Genomic DNA, 20,029 nt, shown 5'->3' with positions numbered 1-20,029 from the left:
CACACGCAAGCACAGTCACCGAAAGCCAGTTTAGTTTGACTTTTTTTGTTTGTTTTCATTTTGAAAACCCTGTTATCTTTGCCGTTTACGTCACATTACGCCTCGGAGGCTTTCTTTTATTTATTTACTTTTTTATTAATTAATTTGATTGCGCGCCCTGTAATAAATGGTTTAGTCGGCATATAACACAGCATGTGATGGAGTACATGCCTCGTCTTATTAGTTTTTGTTAATAAATGCTATATAAGCTAGTTTTATTTGATTGTTGTTATGCTGTTTAATTAAAAATAACAAATCCATCTTTTAAGAATTTGTTTTAATCTTAAAATTGATAGGTGTAGCCTATATGTAAGCAAAAGATCATGAATTCGTAAAAGTAAAAGTGAAAAGCATCCTAAGACGTTCCAATAGCGGAAATCCCGTTCACAAAATTAAAATCACAAATAAATAATAGCCTACTAATGAAAAAGAACGGGTTGAATGTTAAATACGTTTCCATAAAACTATAAATTATGATAACAGACAAACTATTTATCAGCAATGAGCATTGATTAATCCCATGTTGTAGCAAAAAAATAAATAAATAAAAATGAAACCAAAGCATATGCACGTGCAACCAACTGAGAGCGTTATGCCGCGTTCCAGGAAACCCGTGTTTTTCCAAACTTCTACCCGTGAAAGTGCTACAAAGTCCTGAGTCGTGGTTTGAAGACGTGATTTACGAGCTCAAAAACCTGTCTGGAACGCAGCATTAGTGTGTATCCTCTGGTGAAAAGTACTACGCAAGGGGAATAGTGTGATTAAGGTGTGTACATGTCTTCCATAATGCGACTAAAATAGGAATACTCCACCTGTCTTAATTCGATTTGTGTTTACTCCGATTATGACTTTAGTCGGATTAAATTAATCAAAAATATCAGTTTACATGGTTGCTTCTTAATCAGAGTATTGTCTTAATCGCGTTAAAATCGGAGTATTGTTGTCCATGTAAACGTACTCAATGTCACCTACATCTTGGCGAACATTTGAGCCACGGACCTGGTTGAGTTGACAGAGAACGAGCACGTTATGGTCAATAACCACCACCACTAGAAACAATATTGCTGAATCTTAATTAATATCATACATTGTCAGACAGACGCATCTGCTGGTGTTATGATGATGGTGACAGATACTCACGGGAAGGACGGCGGGCTGAAGGCGGACACCAGCGCTCCGGTGTAGATGGACAGGATGGACACGATCACACAAGCCAGAAACACTGACGCTAGCTTGTTGACGTATTTGACTCCCACGAACACCAGCAGAGACATCAGCACTAAGAAGATGGAGCCGTAAACACGCATGTTGTTCAACAGGGCCGCAGACTCGCCGTCAGGGGTGTCCGAAACGAATATGGCGGCGCTGGGAGCGATATACATCTGCAAACAGAAGAATAGAACAAAATACCTTTAGATTTAGACCAGCGATAGATACACAGTAAGGTTAATGTTCGATATGAATATGGCGCACCAGCAGGATCTCAATGGCCCCCAAGATGTACATGGAACCGGCGAAAGTCGTACCCAGATAGAAACAGGAGCCCACGGCCCCGCCGAACTCGGGCCCCAGCGAACGGGAGATCATGAAGTACGAGCCGCCCGCTGAAGGAGAAGAAACACAAAGACAGACAGACAGACGGGTGTGTGTTAGTCACTATGTTAACTCTACAACAGCAGAGAGACAGATTAATAAAAACAGATATAAGACTAGAAATCCTCATTATTAAACATCCAAAGCATATTAATAGAGAGAACACTAGTATTGCTTTTGCACTGATATCACACTTAATATAAGTTACTTTACTTATTCATGCAAATTAAAAAAATAAAAAATTATGGTAACACTTTCTATGAAGCCCCTATTTATAACACATTATAAGGGCATTTCTAAGGCATTATAATAAATGCATAATGCATTATAAGAAACCTTATAATATGTTATACCATCTCATGAATAATCATAACAACAATTATAATACATTATAATACTTGAGTTTTTGAGGTTATAACTCTTAAGATTATGATCATTTATAACACACAATGAACGGCATATTAAATCTTCTTAATTTATAATGGACTATATCATATTACATTTATTTTTTACATTATATTACGTTTTATTTTGATGGTCCCCTAAGTCTATTGACTATAAGCTTAAACTTTCGAACTACATGCCAACTAACACTCCTTAGAGTATTAGTAGGCTTAGGTTATGGATGGGCTAGGTAGAATGTTCATGTAATTGCAAAATTACTTATAATATAACATAATAGTTTGTCTTTTGGGGAAACATCGAAATTTAGTGTTAGCATATATTCAGCATAATAATAATTACTGCTAGCTGACATGCAGTTGCAGAGTTACTTATCAAAATCTGTCTGAAGGGTACCATCAAAATCATCAAACTGTTCATATTACACATTTATCTAAACTGATACCTGATCTTAGGGTTCTTTGGGAAATATTATTATAATTACTTATAAGTGGTCTTTGTATGCTTTAAGTAAAGTGACATGAGAAACATGGGAAGATATGAGACTTATAATATGTTATAACTATGAGGAGGTAATCATTCTCTTAAAAGCTATAACCACAAAAAAGTAAAAATTATAATACATTAAAATTGTTCTTATGAATACTCATGAGATGATATAACATATTATAAGGTTTTTTATAATGCATTATGCATTCATTATAATGCCTTAAGAATACCCTTATAATGTATTATAAATACGGGCTTCATAGAAAGTGTTACCAAAATTATTTATTTAGTTATAAATAAATACATTATTTTTATGTATTAGTCAAATTTGTTTTTATATGCATCAAATAAATGAGCTAAATTTATTCAAATAATTTATTACATAAATTATATTTAAATAAATAACTTATATATATATATATATATATGTATGATCACCCTGTGATTTTGCAAGTTCTCTTACTTAGAAATCATGGAGGGGTCTACAATTTTCAGCATAGGTGCATTTCCACTGTGAGAGAGAGAATCTAAAAATAAAATCCGGAAATCACATTGTATGATTTTTTTTTAAACAATTTATTTGTGAATTACTGTGTCAAATAAGTATTTGATCACTTGAGTCAAAAAATGTTAATATTTGGTACAGAAGCCTTTGTTAACAATTACAGAGGTCAAACGGTTCCTGTAGTTCTTCAGCAGGTTTGCACACAATGCAGGAGGGATTTTGGCCCACTCCTCCATACAGATCTTCTATAGATCTGTCAGGTTTCGGGGCTGTCGCTGAGCAACACAGAGTTTCAGCTCCCTCCAAAGATTTTCTATTGGATTTAGGTCTGGAGACTGGCTAGGCCACTCCAGAACCTTGATATGCTTCTTACGGAGCCACTCCTTGGTTTTCCTGGCTGTGTGCTTTGGGTCATTGTCATGTTGGAAGACCCAGCCACGACCCATCTTTAATGCTCTGACTGAGAGAAGGAGGTTTTTGCCCAATTTGTCACAATACATGGCCCCGTTCATCCTTTCCTTAATACAGTGCAGTCGTCCGGTCCCCTGTGCAGAAAAACACCCCCAGAGCATGATGCTTCCAGCCCCATGCTTCACTGTAGGTATGGTGTTATTGGGATGATACTCATCATTCTTCTTCCTCCAAACACGGCGAATGGAGTTAAGACCAAAAAGTTCTACTTTGGTCTCATCTGACCACATGACTTTCCTCTGGAACATCCAGATGGTCCCTGGCAAACTTCAGATGGGCCTGGACATGGACAGGGGAACCTTCCGTGCGATGCAAGATTTTAAACCATGACGTCTTAGTGTATTACTAATAGTAGCCTTGGAAACGATGGTCCCAGCTCTCTTCACAGCATTGACCAGCTCCTCCCGTGTAGTTCTGGGCTGATTCTTCACCATTATTAGCATCGTTGATACCCCACGAGGAGAGATCTTCCGTGGGGCACCAGTCCGAGGGACATTGACAGTCATCATTAGCCTCTTCCATTTTCTGACAATTGCTCCAACAGTTGTTCTTTTTTCACCAAGCTGCTTGGCAATTGCCCCGTAGCCCTTTCCAGCTTTGCGAAGGTCTACAATTTTGTCTCGTGTCTTTTGACAGCTCTTTGGTTTTGCCCATGTTGCTAGGCTTTGGCTGATTGTGGGGTGCACAGGTGTCTTTATGACATTTCTAATTTAGAAACATGAGCAGAGTGTAGCTGGACTATTTAAAAGCAAAATAACAGGTCTTTGAGGGTCAGAAATCTGGCTGATAAGCAAGTGATCAAATACTTATTTGACACAGTAATTCACAAATAAATTGTTAAAAAAAAATCATACAACGTGATTTCCGGATTTTTATTTTTATATTCTGTCTCTCACAGTGGAAATGCACCGATGCTGAAAATTGTAGACCCCTCCATTATTTCTAAGTAAGAGAACTTGCGAAATCACAGGGTGATCAAATACTTATTGACCTTACTGTACACATACACAACATATACACAAAACTGCTTTTTAGTAAATATTAAAATATGTACATGCATATATATATATATAGTCTGGGATCAGTAAGATTTTTAATATTTTTAAAAAAAGAATCTTATGCTCATCAAAGTTCCATTTATCTGATCAAAAATACATAATAGTAATATTATGAAATATTACTGCAATTCAAAACATTTTTTTTATATACTTTAAAATATAATTTATTTCTGTGATGTAAAGCTGAATTTTCATTAGCTGTTACTCCAGTCTTAAGTGTTACATGATCCTCCAGAAATCATTCTAATATACTGATTTATTACTTTTATTATCAATTTTGGAAACAGTTTTTTTTTGGATCCTGTGATGTTTTTTCAGGATTCTTTGATGAATAGAACCTTAAAAAAGAACAGCATTTATTCAAAATATAAATCTTTTCTAACAATATAAGTCTTTGCTATCACTTTTTATACATTTAACACATCCTTGGTGAATAAAAGTATTAATTTCTTTCAAACAAAGAATGACTGACACCAAACTTTGAAGGGTAGTGTATAAAGTTACAAAAGTTTTCTATTTTAAATAAATGCTGTTCGTTTTAACATTTTATTCATCAAAGAATGCTGAAAAAAGTATCACAGGTTACAAAAAAAATATTGAGCAGCACAACTGTTTTCAACATTGATAATAAATCCGCATATCAGAATGATTTCTGAAGGATCATGTGACACAAAATACTGGAGTAATGATGCTGAAAATTCAGCTTTGCATCACAAAAATAAATTCTATTTTAAAGAATAATAATATAGAAAACCGCTTTTGTAAATTGCAATAATATTTCACAATATTTCATTTTTTTCTGTATTTTCAATCAAAGAAATGCAGCCTTGATGAGCAGAAAAGTCTCCTTTACAAAGCATTAAAAATCTTACTGATGCCAAATGTTTGAGCAGCAGTGTATATATTTATAAGGTAATATAATCAGATTACTTTTAGATTACATTTGATCAAACTTGTTTGACACATTCATTTAAAAGGATCATTTAATAACATATCGACATAAAAATACAAAAAGTAAGAAAATATATTCCATTTGTTGTTATTAACAACATTAAGTCCATAAAACATTAATACGTCAAGGTTTACCAAACTGTTTTTGTGAAAGAACTGAAGGGGGTTCATGAGTTTAATAAAAAAATATATATAATTAAATCATTAAAAATATGTTAAAATAAAATAAATCATTTTAAAATCAATTAAAAAAAAACGTATTAAAAAATAATATATTTTATTTGTTTCCTTGCATGTCATGTGACCATAACAAACAACAGAGAACGTAAAAAAAATGTGAAACCTAAGTATTACAATATTTATTTTAAAATCTCCGGGGTACATCAAATAAATAAAAAGAGGTTAAAGAGGATCAGATGATTAATTTGTACATTTTTAAGTGTTTGAAAGACCAAAGCCTTCAGAAAGTCATTAAAAAGCATGGCTTAATAACCTACAGAGTGACCAATGAACTGAAAATAAATGCATTCATCAGTAGTTAATGCAATTTGGAAACATGTCTTAAACCTGAATTGATTTTTGCAAATCAGTGGTCAAATGCTGTGTTGCCAATCTGACTAATGACTGATATTTGCTTTTTAGGAAAAAAGTAATTAATGGGTTCGAGTCCACTTCATTATGTGAACTAGACTCTAAATGATCACATTAACACTCAGTAAATCAGATTGTTGACACACATCAGCCTATCGTCTCCTGACACCCTTTCTGAGCTCTCTAATGCTGTTTACTAGCTGTACACGAGAGAAAGTTCACCTGGCACGACTCCATTAGTAGCGATGGCACTCATAGATATCGCAGTCAGCAGCGTCTGTATGGACAGAGAATCAATGGTCAATATAATAACAGTTGTTACATGTGTGTATACATTCATGTACATTTTTATATACGTACACTGCTGCTCAAAAGTTTGAGATCAGTGTGATTTTTGATGGTTTTTAAAGATTTCTTCAGAAATACTCAAGAAACTGTAATATTGTGAAATATTATTTACATTTAAAATAACTGGTTTCTATGTGAATATGTTTAAAAATGTGATTTGATGCAAAACAACATTTTCATCATCATAACTCCAGTGTCACACGATCCATCAGAAATCATTCTAATATACTGATTTATTGATTAATATTTTTCTGGAACCTGTGATTCCTTTTTCAGGATTCTTTGATCAATAAAAGGTTAAAAAGAACAGCATTTATTTAAAATAGAAAGGTTTTCTAAAATTATACACTACTGTTCAAAACGTTTTTTTTTTTTATTTTTTTTTATTGACAATAAACATAACAAAAGACAATATAATTTATAAACAACAAACAAACAAACAAACCAAATGACAAACAAATGGACATACATGCAATGTGTTGAATAACAATACTCCCCCATCTTCCAATACATGTAAGAAAGAGTTATTATAAATAAGTAATAATAATAACAGTAGTAGTAATGGTAATAATATATTATATAAATCCAGCATGTATCCATTGCTAGTTTTTTCCATTTGAATATATGTAAAGTTCAAAGTATAATTAGATTTTTTTTTCTCCTCCCTCCCCTTTTTTCATCCTCTCTCTCCTCTTTTCTCTCTTTCCCCTCCTCTTCCCTCTTTTTCTTCTTTTTTTTTCTCCTTTTTTTTTCCCCCTCTCCCCTCCTTTTTCCTTTTTTTTTTAAGGAAATTAATACTTTAATTCGCCAAGGATGTGTTAAATTAATAAAAATGAATCTTGTCATTCATTAAAGAATCCTGAAAAAAAGAATCACAGGTTCCAAAAAAATATTAACTGTTTTCAACATTGATAATTCTAATTATAAATCAGCATATTAGAAAGATTAAAATAAAATAAAAAACATTATTTTTTATTGTAATAACATTTTGCAATATTATAGTTTTTCCTGGATGCACCGAAATTAAAATTCTTGGCCAAAGCCGAACAAAATTACACGCTGGGCTGGGCTTTTTCGTGTGTTTCCACCATGTATTTTGCCAATTTCTTCACCATTGCATAAATTAAATAGCCAACATTTGCCCTTTGCAGTTTTGTCAATATAATAAAACAACAATTTAGCATTCATTATACATTCTAGTAGACATTAGAGCCTACCAACAAAGCACAATTTAACTTCAAATGAATAAGTTAGTAAAATAATATTCTTTGGCCATTTTTAAGAGCCCCTTCTTGAATCAAACATGTGTTTTTAATGTACAAATAAATGAGCAAAGGAGAATGTTAGAATAAATGTATTAATAGAGCTGTTGTAATGACTGTTAGCATTATTTTTGTCTTACTTTTACAGAACAAGAGTAAATGACAATACTAACATTTCTGAATGTTGTCTTTTATTTAGTGGTAAACCCACAAGAAGAGCTCAGTCCTAGTGTTTGCTGGCAGCAGCAGATTTGTGAATGATTGTCATCTTTGGTCTTTGAACCCTGGCTAAGGAGCTGCTGTCAGAATAAACACAATTGGTGTCTGGTGTATTAGACAACAGAACGTTCTGGAGTTGATTGACTAATGGATGATTTCAGTCATCATACAGGAACCTTTCTCTTCTCATGAAGACATGCGATGTGACACTAAACTGTCTAAACAGTTTTGAGTCTTTCTCAGACAGTTTTAAATGCTTCCACATGTTTGCTGCATTAGTGCACCAGGGCTCGAAATTAACTTTTTTACTTGGTAGCACTGGTGCTCCCAACTTTAAAAAGTTAGGAGCATCCCAAAAAATTTAGGAGCACCCAATTTCTTTTTAGTTATGCGCCGATCTTGATTCTTCATGGCCGATTCTGATTAACAGATTTTGATAGCCCAAAAATTAATTTAACTAGCCCAAATTAAAAAATACATTTTTTTTCTTAAATATAGAAAATCAGATAGGAGTCTAAATGTCAATCAAAAATGTTTTCAATACACAAATATAAACAAATATCAAGGAAGGAATTTTATTTCACCATTTAGTGTAGCTGCAGCATTTTAAAATATCAATTTAAGGCAATTTATGACCCTTTTTTTTTAAAGAGCTGGGGTTGGACAATGTAGAATATTAAGCAATAAAATGACATGATTTATAATTCAGATACAGACACAAAAACAAAATATCTAATACAATGGCATTTCAACCTTTATACCATTAAAAGGGATAAATCAAGTATATAATTTCTTATATTTATATAAGATATATAACATTAGTATTACTTAATTGTTTAGATTTTTAAAAGGCACATTAAATTCTTTCACATTTACACATGGATCGATAATTCCAATAATTTGACCATAAACAGCTGAAAAAATGTATTGGAAATAAAAATTAATGTTTGTCACAAGGGGGCGCTTTAGGAGCGCTGAAATAATACGGTTTCCATAGTAACAGCTGTACACAAACCAGCCTTAACGCCGTTTTATCAGACATGAATTGACAATGCAAACAACATGTTTCTGAGGACAGTCGGTTCCCTTCAGATACATTCATATAAAGACATCCGTGCCGTGTTTTGACTTTGAAACGTACAGCGTGCATATTTATTCATTGACATCATTGCCTTTTTGAAGATTTATCCAAACCTATCGCGATCGTCTTTCCGTCTCTTAAACTTATACGTTAATCAAGACTTTTCGTATACCATTTTACATGTTTATAACTTTTTATGGCCTTGCATTTGATACAAATAAATTGAGGAGTTTTAAGGACCTGCAGAAGTCCTCTACTTTACGATAGACCGTCTGACAGTCCGGTGAAACATTCTGGTAGCCCGACTGGAAACACAGTAACGTTAGCCCCGGGACGTCGGGCTAGCGATTTTGCGAGCCCTGCCGGCTAATATCTCAAATCTGCATTTAAGGTAATAATGAGAAGATAAACTTAAATAGTTGTGTAATGTTGGAGAAAACTGCGAAACCGTCACTGTATCAGCTCACAGCAGTCTGTGCAGTAGTTAGGCTAGCGACAGTTTTGAAATCGAGTCGCACCACACTCATTTCTCTCACTCGCACAAATGCTTCCAAATATAATTTGAGGTCGCACAGATACATTTTTGGTCGCATATGCGACCAAAATGGTCGCAATTTCGAACCCTGTAGTAGACATTAGAGCCTACCAACAAAGCACAATTTAACTTCAAATGAATAAGTTAGTAAAATAATATTCTTTGGCCATTTTTAAGAGCCCCTTCTTGAATCAGGCATGTGTTTTTAATGCACAAATAAATGAGCAAAGGAGAATGTAAGAATAAATATATTAATAGAGCTGTTGGAATGACTGTTAGCATTATTTGTGTCTTACTTTTACAGAACAAGAGTAAATGACAATACTAACATTTCTGAATGTTTGAACCCTGGCTAAGGAGCTGCTGTCAGAATAAACACAATTGGTGTCTGGTGTATTAGACAACAGAACGTTCTGGAGTTGATTGACTAATGGATGATTTCAGTCATCATACAGGAACCTTTCTCTCCTCATGAAGACATGCGATGTGACACTAAACTGTCTAAACAGTTTTGAGTCTTTCTCAGACAGTTTTAAATGCTTCCACATGTTTGCTGCATTAGTGCACGCCTCTATTTGATCACGTCACGGCATTGTTCGCTATCATTTATTCGGCCTTTTCGCTTATTTAACCGATTTTCACTTATTTAACAATTTTTGGCTGAATAATTTCGGTAGCCAAGCCTTAATGATCACAAGAGATTTCTTTTGACCTTACAAGCCGTACTGATCCAATACTTTTGAGCGGCTGTGTTTATACAATAATATGTATTAAAAATAATATGTATTGTATATGTGTGTGTGTGAGACTCACGCAGCAGCAGCATGTGAAGACGATACACAGCGCCTGCAGGACTCCGGCCGTACCGACGACCCACGTCAGTCTGAGGAACAGAATCACACCGAAGATGTTCTGCAGGCACGGCAGATACACGCCCATGAAGGTGCCCATCTGCGGAGACTGAAGCCAGACACAAGGAATCATGGGAAAAACACTCATCAGCACTTAACCCACATGACTGGACCTAAAGCTGAGATTTAATGTGACAAATCAATCACTGCATCTGAGCCTCTTAATAATACTCTGTGTGTGTTTTACCTTGCTGCTCTTGCGTTTCTCGCCAATGCTCTCGGCCTCCTCGTGCTCTTTGGCTCCCTGCGTGAGGTTTGTGTAGTTCGCCAGGCGATTGAGCAGAGACGACACTTTGGGACGAGTGTCCATCTCCTCCTACAGAGAAAGAAACAAACACACTTCAGATGACAGGAGCATCAAGAACATTCACTAAAAAGGAAAAAATCTGACAATCTAACAAGGAAAGTTCAGGTTTACTCTTAAATGAAATTTAAAAAAAAATTTTAGAACTATAAAGTGTTCTTTATAATTCAGGTTTTCCCTCCAAATTCAAATGTTTAAATATATATTATTTTAAATTGCGTACATTTATTCAAAATAAATGTAAATATATACGGATGTTGTTCCTGTTTTGCACTGAACTGAATTCACTTGTTTTTATTTGGGGAAAAAAAAAATGTAAAAATTAAATTAAAAAAATGTAATAAAATCACCGAAATGAAAATGGAGCCTAGTACAGGCTTCTTCGTTTAAGAATTTTTAGATGTTTTGGCTGGAAACAAGACAAAAAATCGAAGTAAGAAAAGCAGTGTAGACGTTGTATTTGCTGTACTAAATGTAATTCAATTAAGAAAATAAATAAATCCACCTTTTAAACAAATCATTGCAACATTTTTCATGATTTTCATTCTTGTTTACTGTATGTGAAAAAGTTATTTTATTTTTTCTTGTGATGTTTTAGTGAGACTGAGCTAATAGAAATGATAGGAGACCAATAATATGGACAGAGCAAACCTCAAACAGAGCCAGATTCCTGTCGTAGAAATCATCGTCGTCAATGGCGTGAGAGTTATTGATGTAAACGTTGGACAGCTTCACACCGCCGTCACCTAAAGACAAAACACACACAGTTATAACTGATGTTTGTTAGGTTTAATGAGTTAGTATGAACACTTAGGAAACCTGTTTGGGAACAATCATTTCACAGCTCCATCTGCTGCTTCTACAGACACAGAAATGACACTCGACACATTTTTGGGGAAAATAAATCTGCATTTCAATCAAGTCAATAAAGGAACATTTCTGCTGTTCTTTACTGACTTTACTGAAATGCATATTCATTTCATCCAATCATCTGAGGTATATCCTTTCTGTGTCAGTATAACGGATGAGGAAGATCAGTCATGGATCACATGATCCATCAGCAAACACACTCTCACTTCCCCAATACACACACACACACTTACAGCGTCTGCTGCTTCCTGTCACACTCAAACATAACGACACACCCTGTGCAAACATAAGACCCTTTAAAAGCTGTTTTATTTCTTTCTTTTTTCCAAATTCTGATTTTTTTCCATTTCAATTTCTTTGGATCTTCTGGATTTAAGGTTCAAATTTAAATTTAGTAATCAAAAAACATGACTAACTGATTGAAATCATACGAACGAAACATATACAATTAGTTTAAGAATGAAATTCAATTAAAATGACATTTTTGCAGGGCCCTATGAAAAATGTTTTTGTTTTTCTCAAAACATTTTCCACATTTACCAACGCTACATTTATCTGTTTTATATTTATTCTGTTTACATTTTTCTATATTCTATTTTAATGGTTTAAGTGCATTTTAATAATCAAAGAATGTATAATTATTGAATTCATTTAATAACAACTTAAATTATTATTTATTTTACAATAATAGTGCCCTACAAAATTGTATATACTATAAAAATAAAACTATAAATCCTATAAAATACATACACTGCCACTCAAAAGTTTTGGGATCAGCAAGACTTGTAATGTTTTTTCTCTCTTCTGCTCATCAAGGCTGCATTTATTTGATCAAAAATACAGAAACAAAATCTGTAATACTGCAAAATGTTATTTAATATAAAATAATGGTTTTAATTTTAATATACTTTAAAATATAATTTATTCCTGTGATGCAAAGTTTAACTTTCCTCAGCTCTTACTCCAATCGTCAGTGTCACATCCTTCAGAAATCATTCTAATATGCTGATTTATTAATAGAAATATCAATGTTGGAAACAGTTGTGCTGCCAAAAACATTTCTTGAAACCTGTGATTCTTTTTTCTTTAATTCTTTAATGAACAACAAGTTAAAAAGAACAGCATTTGTTCAAAATAGAAATCTTTTCTAACCATGTAAATCTAGCACTTTTTATTAATTTAACACATCCTTGGTGAATAAAAGCATTTATTAAATGTACTGACCTTAAACTTGTGAACAGTAGTGTATTTCGTTAGAAAACCTGTCTATTTTAAATAAATGCTGTTGTTTGTAACGTTTTATTGATCAAAGAATTCTAAAATGTATCACAGGTTCCAAAAAATATTAAGCAGTGCAACTGTTTCCAACATTGATAATTTTAAAAATAAATCAGTATATTAGAATGATTTCTGAAGGATCATGTGACACTGAAGACTGGAGTAATGATGCTGAAAATTCAGAGACTAACAGAAATGGTTTATAATGTATATACATATCCCCAAATAAACCCACTGACACACATATAATAAACGTGCAGGGATTTGCATGAGTTTTGCACACATATACAGACGCACACCTGTCGCTGTGTAACTGCATTAGTCATTGAAGTGTGTGTGTGTGTGTGTGTGTGTGTGTGTGTGTGTGTGTGTGTGTGTGTTTCTCTTTTGTGTGTGTTTTCAGTGCATTAGGGATTGTAAACTCACAAGACAGTCAGAATTACATCATTTTTCTGAAAGGAACTTCCTGTTTCAGTTGATGATGTTGCACTTTTTGAGTCACACCCTTGCTTACTGTGAAGTACGAACATCTAGTGTACTTTACTGTGGGTTTACATGTTTTACTCAAAAAATAATAATAATAAATAAATAAATTATATATATATACACACACACACAAATTAATTGCTTAATCGATGCTGGATTTTGCTGATATGATAATGATGTGTTTAAAGAAAAGCAATAAAAAAGATGATTTGCCAATATTAGTAAAAATCTATATATTGATGTGTTGAAAAAAATTATTTCAGGATTATTAATTTGGAAATCTTAATAATATTACATTAGACACTGAATCATTGATCTTGTTTTGAAGTTTTTTTTTTTAAAGGATAACTTTTGCCAAAATGCAACCTGGGCTGGGTTTTTTTTTTTACTGTAAACGAGACAAACTTATATCTAAAAGCATAATTACGACAAACGAGCCGTTTTTGAGATTGACCGTGATTTCATTTGTGGTCAATGGCCGGTGAATGGGAGAACTAGGGGCATAACTTTGAGCGCATTAAATGTGGGTCTGAGTGTCCATCTCCGAATGCGAATGACTCCACAGGACGAAATATTAGGCTTATATGAGGCTCTTTTTACAACTAGAAGGTTAATATTGTTTTTCACTTGCAACAAAACAACAAATTAGTCGTGCATTCATATGGAAATATGCTTTAGCTATCCATCTTTACTCTCCTCGCATTCGGAGATGGACACTTCTTGACTGGCAAGACGACCGCGAGCGGAAACTCAAACAGTGTAAAACTTTCTTTTTAGTAAACTCTGTGTACACAAACAATGTTCTCAATGCTGGAGTTCATGTGTAGAGACCCAGGCCATACTTCCAGCAAAGTTTCATGGTGTGTCGAGTCTTCTTAGTGTCGTAAAAATATCAATTAAAAAAACAGCCCAGGTTGCATTTTGGCAATAGTTATCCTTTAAGAGATAAAAATGGCTCTTATCAACCTTGACTGACATGGCAATAAAATTCTGTCACATTATTGTGGCAGTTAAAATTTTGGGCAGGTTTTTGATGAAGTGGGCGGGTTTTGGTGAGCATTTGAGCTGGAAAGTGTCCAGTCGATCACAGAGTGTCCCATAAGTCATTTCGGCTTTGAGAAGGGTGCTAGCTATGCGCCCTTGCTGTGCCCACACTGAGGTGAGCTCTGTGACTTCTACCCGACAGTCAAAGGCGATATCATGAAAGTCTGGACTCAGAGGAAGACTGTGTGGGTTTAGAGTAGGGATGCACCGAATATTCGCCCACCGAAAATTTTCGTCCGAAAATGGCCTAAAAGTGCATTTTAAGTTTTCGGCCGAAAGACTTATCACCAAACAACACGGCCGAAACAGTATGTTGACGCAAACAGAAACCGTGGCCTGCACATGCTTGTCTGAAGCAACACGTCTGCGGTGTGGACGTATATCAGTATATCTGAGAAAGACCCACGGATAGCGATTTAAAAAACTTGTAAAGCAGAAATTTCAAGAGGGGGTGTGTCTGCAGTCGTGCGTGCAGAAATGAATGCTTTCAGTGAGTGAAAAACAATGGCTTTACATCACAATATTTTAAAGATATGTCTTTTCTATATACTGAATTTTTATAAATATATTTTAAACCGTGGAGGTGAGCCAATGGATATCACACAAGCAATGTGAAAACTGCTCAATATGTGAAAGTGAAAGTAAAAACTGACAGTGCTTTCAGCATCTGATGTGCATTCTCTCAGAGACAATGAGAGACGGTTATACTTCATATGCTGATATTAATTTAATCCCCTAATATTTTTCTTTTGCCCCGAATATGATGGGAAAAAAAATAAAAAGAAACGTATTTTGGGTAAGTTTTGTTTTTGAAAGTCGGTTCTTGAAAAAGCTCTTAATTTTCATTGATGACTGCAGTGTTGTCAGCGGTTAAGAAAGTCTTCATTATGATTTCAGGTGGTCTTAAATGTGGGGACTGAAAGACAGGAATTGCGATGAAACTTCAAAAGGCTATCCATTGAATAAATATGAGCGCTGCACGTTTCAAAGTCAAGAGAAACACGTAGAGTTGTAAATGTGAACTGATGGATCCACAAGATAATGTGTTATAAAAATTTAAACAATTAAACAATTTAAACAAAGGCAGTAAAATATATGTATATGTTAAGTAATATAATAATTGATTGATAATAATTGTTTAAGTTAATATAACTGATTTATTCTTTAAAACTTTATTATTAATTTATGCAATTGCAATGCCTTGATTTTAGTCAAATTAGTACACAGTCACAGCCATAAACGCAATGGTACTAATAGTAGGCAAAATTCTTTGGGTGTTTCGGCCTTGGTTTCCTCTTTTTCGGTTTTGGCCAAGAATTTTCATTTCGGTGCATCCCTAGTTTAGAGTGTGATTTGTTACAGGGCCCGACTGAGTGTGATAACCAGAACATATCGAGTGAAACATCAGCTCGTAACGGTGTAAACACTGACCTGCTTTATCACAGTCGTTCATCATCTAATGTCACACACTCACACTCACTGAAGGACGAAACCACTGCAGAAAGATAGCATTTCTCACCGTGCTCGAGGTGACTGCGGTCCGGCGTGTCGGCCCCCGCTGAGGTCGTGACCCCTCCGGACGCCTCGCTGTACGGCTCGCTGCGGTTCACGCTCTCCCTGGAGCCGAAGCGGACTCTGCCGCTGGAGCGCGAGCTGATGTCCGGCGACGTGTCCGGCAGGTCCTCGGCTTTGGTCGGGGTCACGGTGAAGCGCACGGACGACGCCATGGCTTCCCGCGCCGCCGCCGGCTGCTGCGACTCCGACAGGATGACGGCCCCGGGGTCCTGCTGCGAGGAGCGGTGCGACTCAGCTCACGGTGCGCGGCGGGAACCACTCGGCCCGATGCGTCGCCATGAGTCTCTGTGTGTGTGAATGACGCTTCTGTAATGTAATTAATAATAATCTAACTTTAGTAGTACATTGGAGTGTGGAGGTAGCTATGCATTCAATGCATATATCTCTCAAAAGAGCTGACTCGTGCTGGTTTCGAATCTGGTTTCTGACGCGTCAGCAAAGACTTTGGCAGAGCGACTTTTTCGCACGTAATGAAAACCTCTGACAGCGTATGAAAAATTAACCCTCCTCTACTGTAATGCAAAATAAATGAAGGCTTAATACAGAATGCTGTCATGACCAACACAGCGATCTGACGAGTAAAACGTGTGTGTGTGTGTGTGTGTGTGTGTGTGTGTGTGTGTGTGTGTGTGTGTGAGAGAGAGAGAGTGTGGGAGAGAGAGAAAGGACAAAGAGAAACAGAACAAAACAGAGTCAATACATAATGCAAAATACCAAAGGAGACTTGTTTAAACTGGTTTCAAATAGTTTTAGCTAGTCATTGGGCGGTCCAATCTGGTTTAGATAGTCTATATATAGGTCAAAAAAATCTGTTGTAATTGTTCAAACATTAAGAATGCTGTGTATGCATGCATTCATATTAAAATGTTTAAGTTAAGTGATTTTAGTGTTTTTCCATCTCAACTGGCTACAGTCTTCAGGTGAGACACTGCAGGTGAATAGGGTAAAAACAATAACTAATATCACCTTACTTACCCAGTTGATTGATTACATTGATAATTTCAAAGATTTTTTGTATTACAATTTTTCTAAAATGTTAGGTTTAACACGCTAGCTTTACACGCTAATTTGCATACATTTCTAGTACAAAAATCTAAACACTGGATGAAGTCAGTTTCAAAATTCTTGTTTAATTTTTTTTTACATTTTAGAGTCAAATGTTTTTACAGAGGGGATTTTGGGTCTCATTTTGTCTCTCCATAATTCAGAAAATGCTTTTTATTTTTTACCATTTTTGGGGGAGTAAAATCCCTTCAGGATATAGACAGGAATAAAAATGTCAAGTGTGGTGTGTGTAAGTGCTACTGAAGTGGAGATTTATGGCTCGGTGTTTGAGAAAAACTCTTTTTGAGAAAACGGATGCTGTGAATCAAATCTATTGACACAAATAGATAAAGTGCTATAAAAGAAACACTTAAAGGAACACTCCACTTTTTTTGGAAATAGGCTCATTCTCCAACTCCCCCCCCCCCCCCCCCCCCCCGAGTTAATAAGTTGATTTTTACCGTTTTGAAATCCATTCAGCCGTTCTCCTGTTCTGGCGAGATCACTTTTAGCATAGCTTAGCATAGATCATTGAATCCTATTAGACCAATAGCATCGCGTTCAAAAATGACCAACGAGTTTCCATATTTGTCCTTTTTAAAACTTGACTCTTCTGTAGTTATATCGTGTACTAAGACCGGTGGAAATGCAAAGCTGCGAGTTTCTAGGCTAAGATTGGGAACTACACTCCCATTCCGGCGTAATAGTCAAGGAAGTTTGCTGCTGTAATATGGCCGAAGCAGGCGGAGTATTATCAGAAATGAGTTCCCAGCTAGTTTAGCATTTGCACATGTGCTGTGTGGTATTACTGCGCCTGCTTCAGCCTTATTACTGCAGCAAACTTCCTTGACTATTACGCCGGAATGGGAGTGTAGTTCCTAATCTTATCGGCCTAGAAACTCGCAGCTTTGCATTTCCACCGGTCTTAGCACACGATATAACTACAGAAGAGTCAAGTTTTAAATACAACAAATATGGAAACTCGTTGGACATTTTTGAACGTGATGCTATTGGTCTCATAGGATTCAATGATCTATGCTAAGCTATGCTAAAAGTGATATCGCCAGAACAGGAGAACGGCTGAATGGATTTCAAAACGGTAAAACTCAACTTATTAACTCGAGAGGAGTTGGAGAATGAGCCTATTTCCAAAAAAAGTGGAGTGTTCCTTTAAAGTGTCTTTTGGGTGTTTTCGTTCAACTAGTGTGAAAAAACACTTTACGAAAAACCAAAAAGCCCAAAATCTCAAATTTGACAGGTGCATGAAAAACAGCATTTTTGCCTGCAGTGTCTCCCTTTAAAGAAATATCAGGTGGTGCAGTTATGATTTATATTCAAATGAATGCATTTCCTTAACATGCTAAACTTTTTTTTTTTTTTTAGATGTTCTTAGTATTTAATGTATTCGCAAAGAAAAAGTTGTGTACACATAAATTCCTAATTTAGGAAGGGATTTTAGTGTAAATATAAATAAATACTTAGCAATTTTATACAGGATTACAAATCATGCAGAATATTGCAGAAAATTATTTAATTAATTGGAATACATTTAGGGTGTTTCCAAAACAACAAAGCCATAATTTTGTTATAATACTACTGTTTTTGATATGTTTGCTATTTGCAATAATTACTAACTATTGTATTAAAAAAATGACAGCAAGTTTGGTTCTCAAACATCACTGTAATTATCAATTATGATATTAATATATGGAACCCACTATACACACACACACACACACACACACACACACACACACATATATATATACATATATGTGACCCTGGAGCACAAAACCAGTCTTAAGTCGCTGGGGTATATCTGTAGCAATAGCCAAAAATACATTGCATGGGTCAAAATTATTGATTTTTCTTTTATGCCAAAAAACATTAGGAAATTAAGTAAAGATCATGTTACATTAAGATTTTTTGTAAAATTCCTACTGTAAACATATCCAAATGTAATTTTTAATTAGTAATATGCATTGTTAAGAACTTAATTTGGACAACTTTAAAGGTGATTTTCTCAGTATTTTGATTTTTTTGCACCCTCAGATTCCAGATTTTCAAATAGATGTATCTCAGCCAAATATTGTCCTATCCTAACAAACCATACATCAATAGAAAGCTTATTTATTGAGCTTTCATATGATGTATATATCTCAGTTTTGTAAAATTTAACCTTATGACTGGTTTTGTGGTCCAGGGTCACATATTAGTCCCCATTTTTTAAATTCGTAGACAATCACAAGTGAGATTTCAGTGCTATTTTGACCCCTTAAATAGGAAATGTCCCTAGCTCTCATTCAAAAAAAAATCTGGTCACCTTACCTAACATTGTATATCATGGCCTGCATCATAAAATGAAATCATTTATAATTATATTTCATATTATTACAGGCAGACAGCCCTTATACATGTATAGATACACACATATACATACACACACTGAACAATAGCTAACGACTAGCTAAACCCTCAAAATCTATCAAGCAGCTTTGTTAGACAGTATTTGAGTCGTTTACACAGGCAGCATTTTGGGGTGTCGTGGTATTACCATCTGTTTACCATAGTAGCATCATAGTACGCTTTTAGGAAGAAGTACGACGCCCAAAAATGCTGCTCAGCCAAGCAGCTCGCAGGGTTTCGCTACTGTGCCGATCGCAGTGCTGTCTATGTAGGGACCTCGCTAGCTTTCGTGACACAAACTGGCCGTTAGTTCCTGCGACACTTTCTATGAGACACAAACGGCACCTGAGCGCCTCCATTAAGCCAATTATAATCAGATCACAGACACGCAACTGACAGCGGCTCGAATGAACCAGATGCCCGGTGTTTATCATGATAAACTCCTCAGGTAATCAATAAACCCGGTTACCTCAGAACGCGCGCGCGAGACTCTTGATGTCTGAACGCATAAACACAAACACCGCATTAACGCTCACGTTTGTACTCGTTCCCGATGAACAGGACTGA

At 35.3% G+C, this 20,029-nt stretch overlaps 1 protein-coding gene across 2 annotated transcripts in view; it reads right to left on the bottom strand.

Moving 5' to 3' along the window:
• LOC141332311 (solute carrier family 12 member 6-like) overlaps positions 1-20,029 on the bottom strand; it is a 37,324-nt gene that overhangs the window by 17,160 nt on the left and 135 nt on the right. Inside the window, exons 2-8 of one of the 2 annotated variants that reach the window (XM_073837446.1) lie at positions 15,957-16,318; positions 11,411-11,505; positions 10,643-10,771; positions 10,358-10,504; positions 6,322-6,376; positions 1,513-1,643; positions 1,180-1,421 (exon numbers count right to left, since the gene is read on the bottom strand). In XM_073837446.1, the coding sequence (XP_073693547.1) occupies positions 1,180-1,421; positions 1,513-1,643; positions 6,322-6,376; positions 10,358-10,504; positions 10,643-10,771; positions 11,411-11,505; positions 15,957-16,164 (1,007 nt within the window). In that variant the 5' untranslated portion in view covers positions 16,165-16,318. Of the gene's footprint in view, positions 1-1,179; positions 1,422-1,512; positions 1,644-6,321; positions 6,377-10,357; positions 10,505-10,642; positions 10,772-11,410; positions 11,506-15,956; positions 16,584-20,029 lie in introns of both variants that reach the window. The other variant, XM_073837445.1, reaches the window with a different exon arrangement.

This window comes from Garra rufa, chromosome 3 (genome assembly GCF_049309525.1).
Source record: "Garra rufa chromosome 3, GarRuf1.0, whole genome shotgun sequence".
Lineage (NCBI taxonomy): Eukaryota > Metazoa > Chordata > Actinopteri > Cypriniformes > Cyprinidae > Garra > Garra rufa.
Note: the sequence above shows the minus strand (reverse complement) of the source record. Positions and strands in the feature narration are given on the sequence as shown.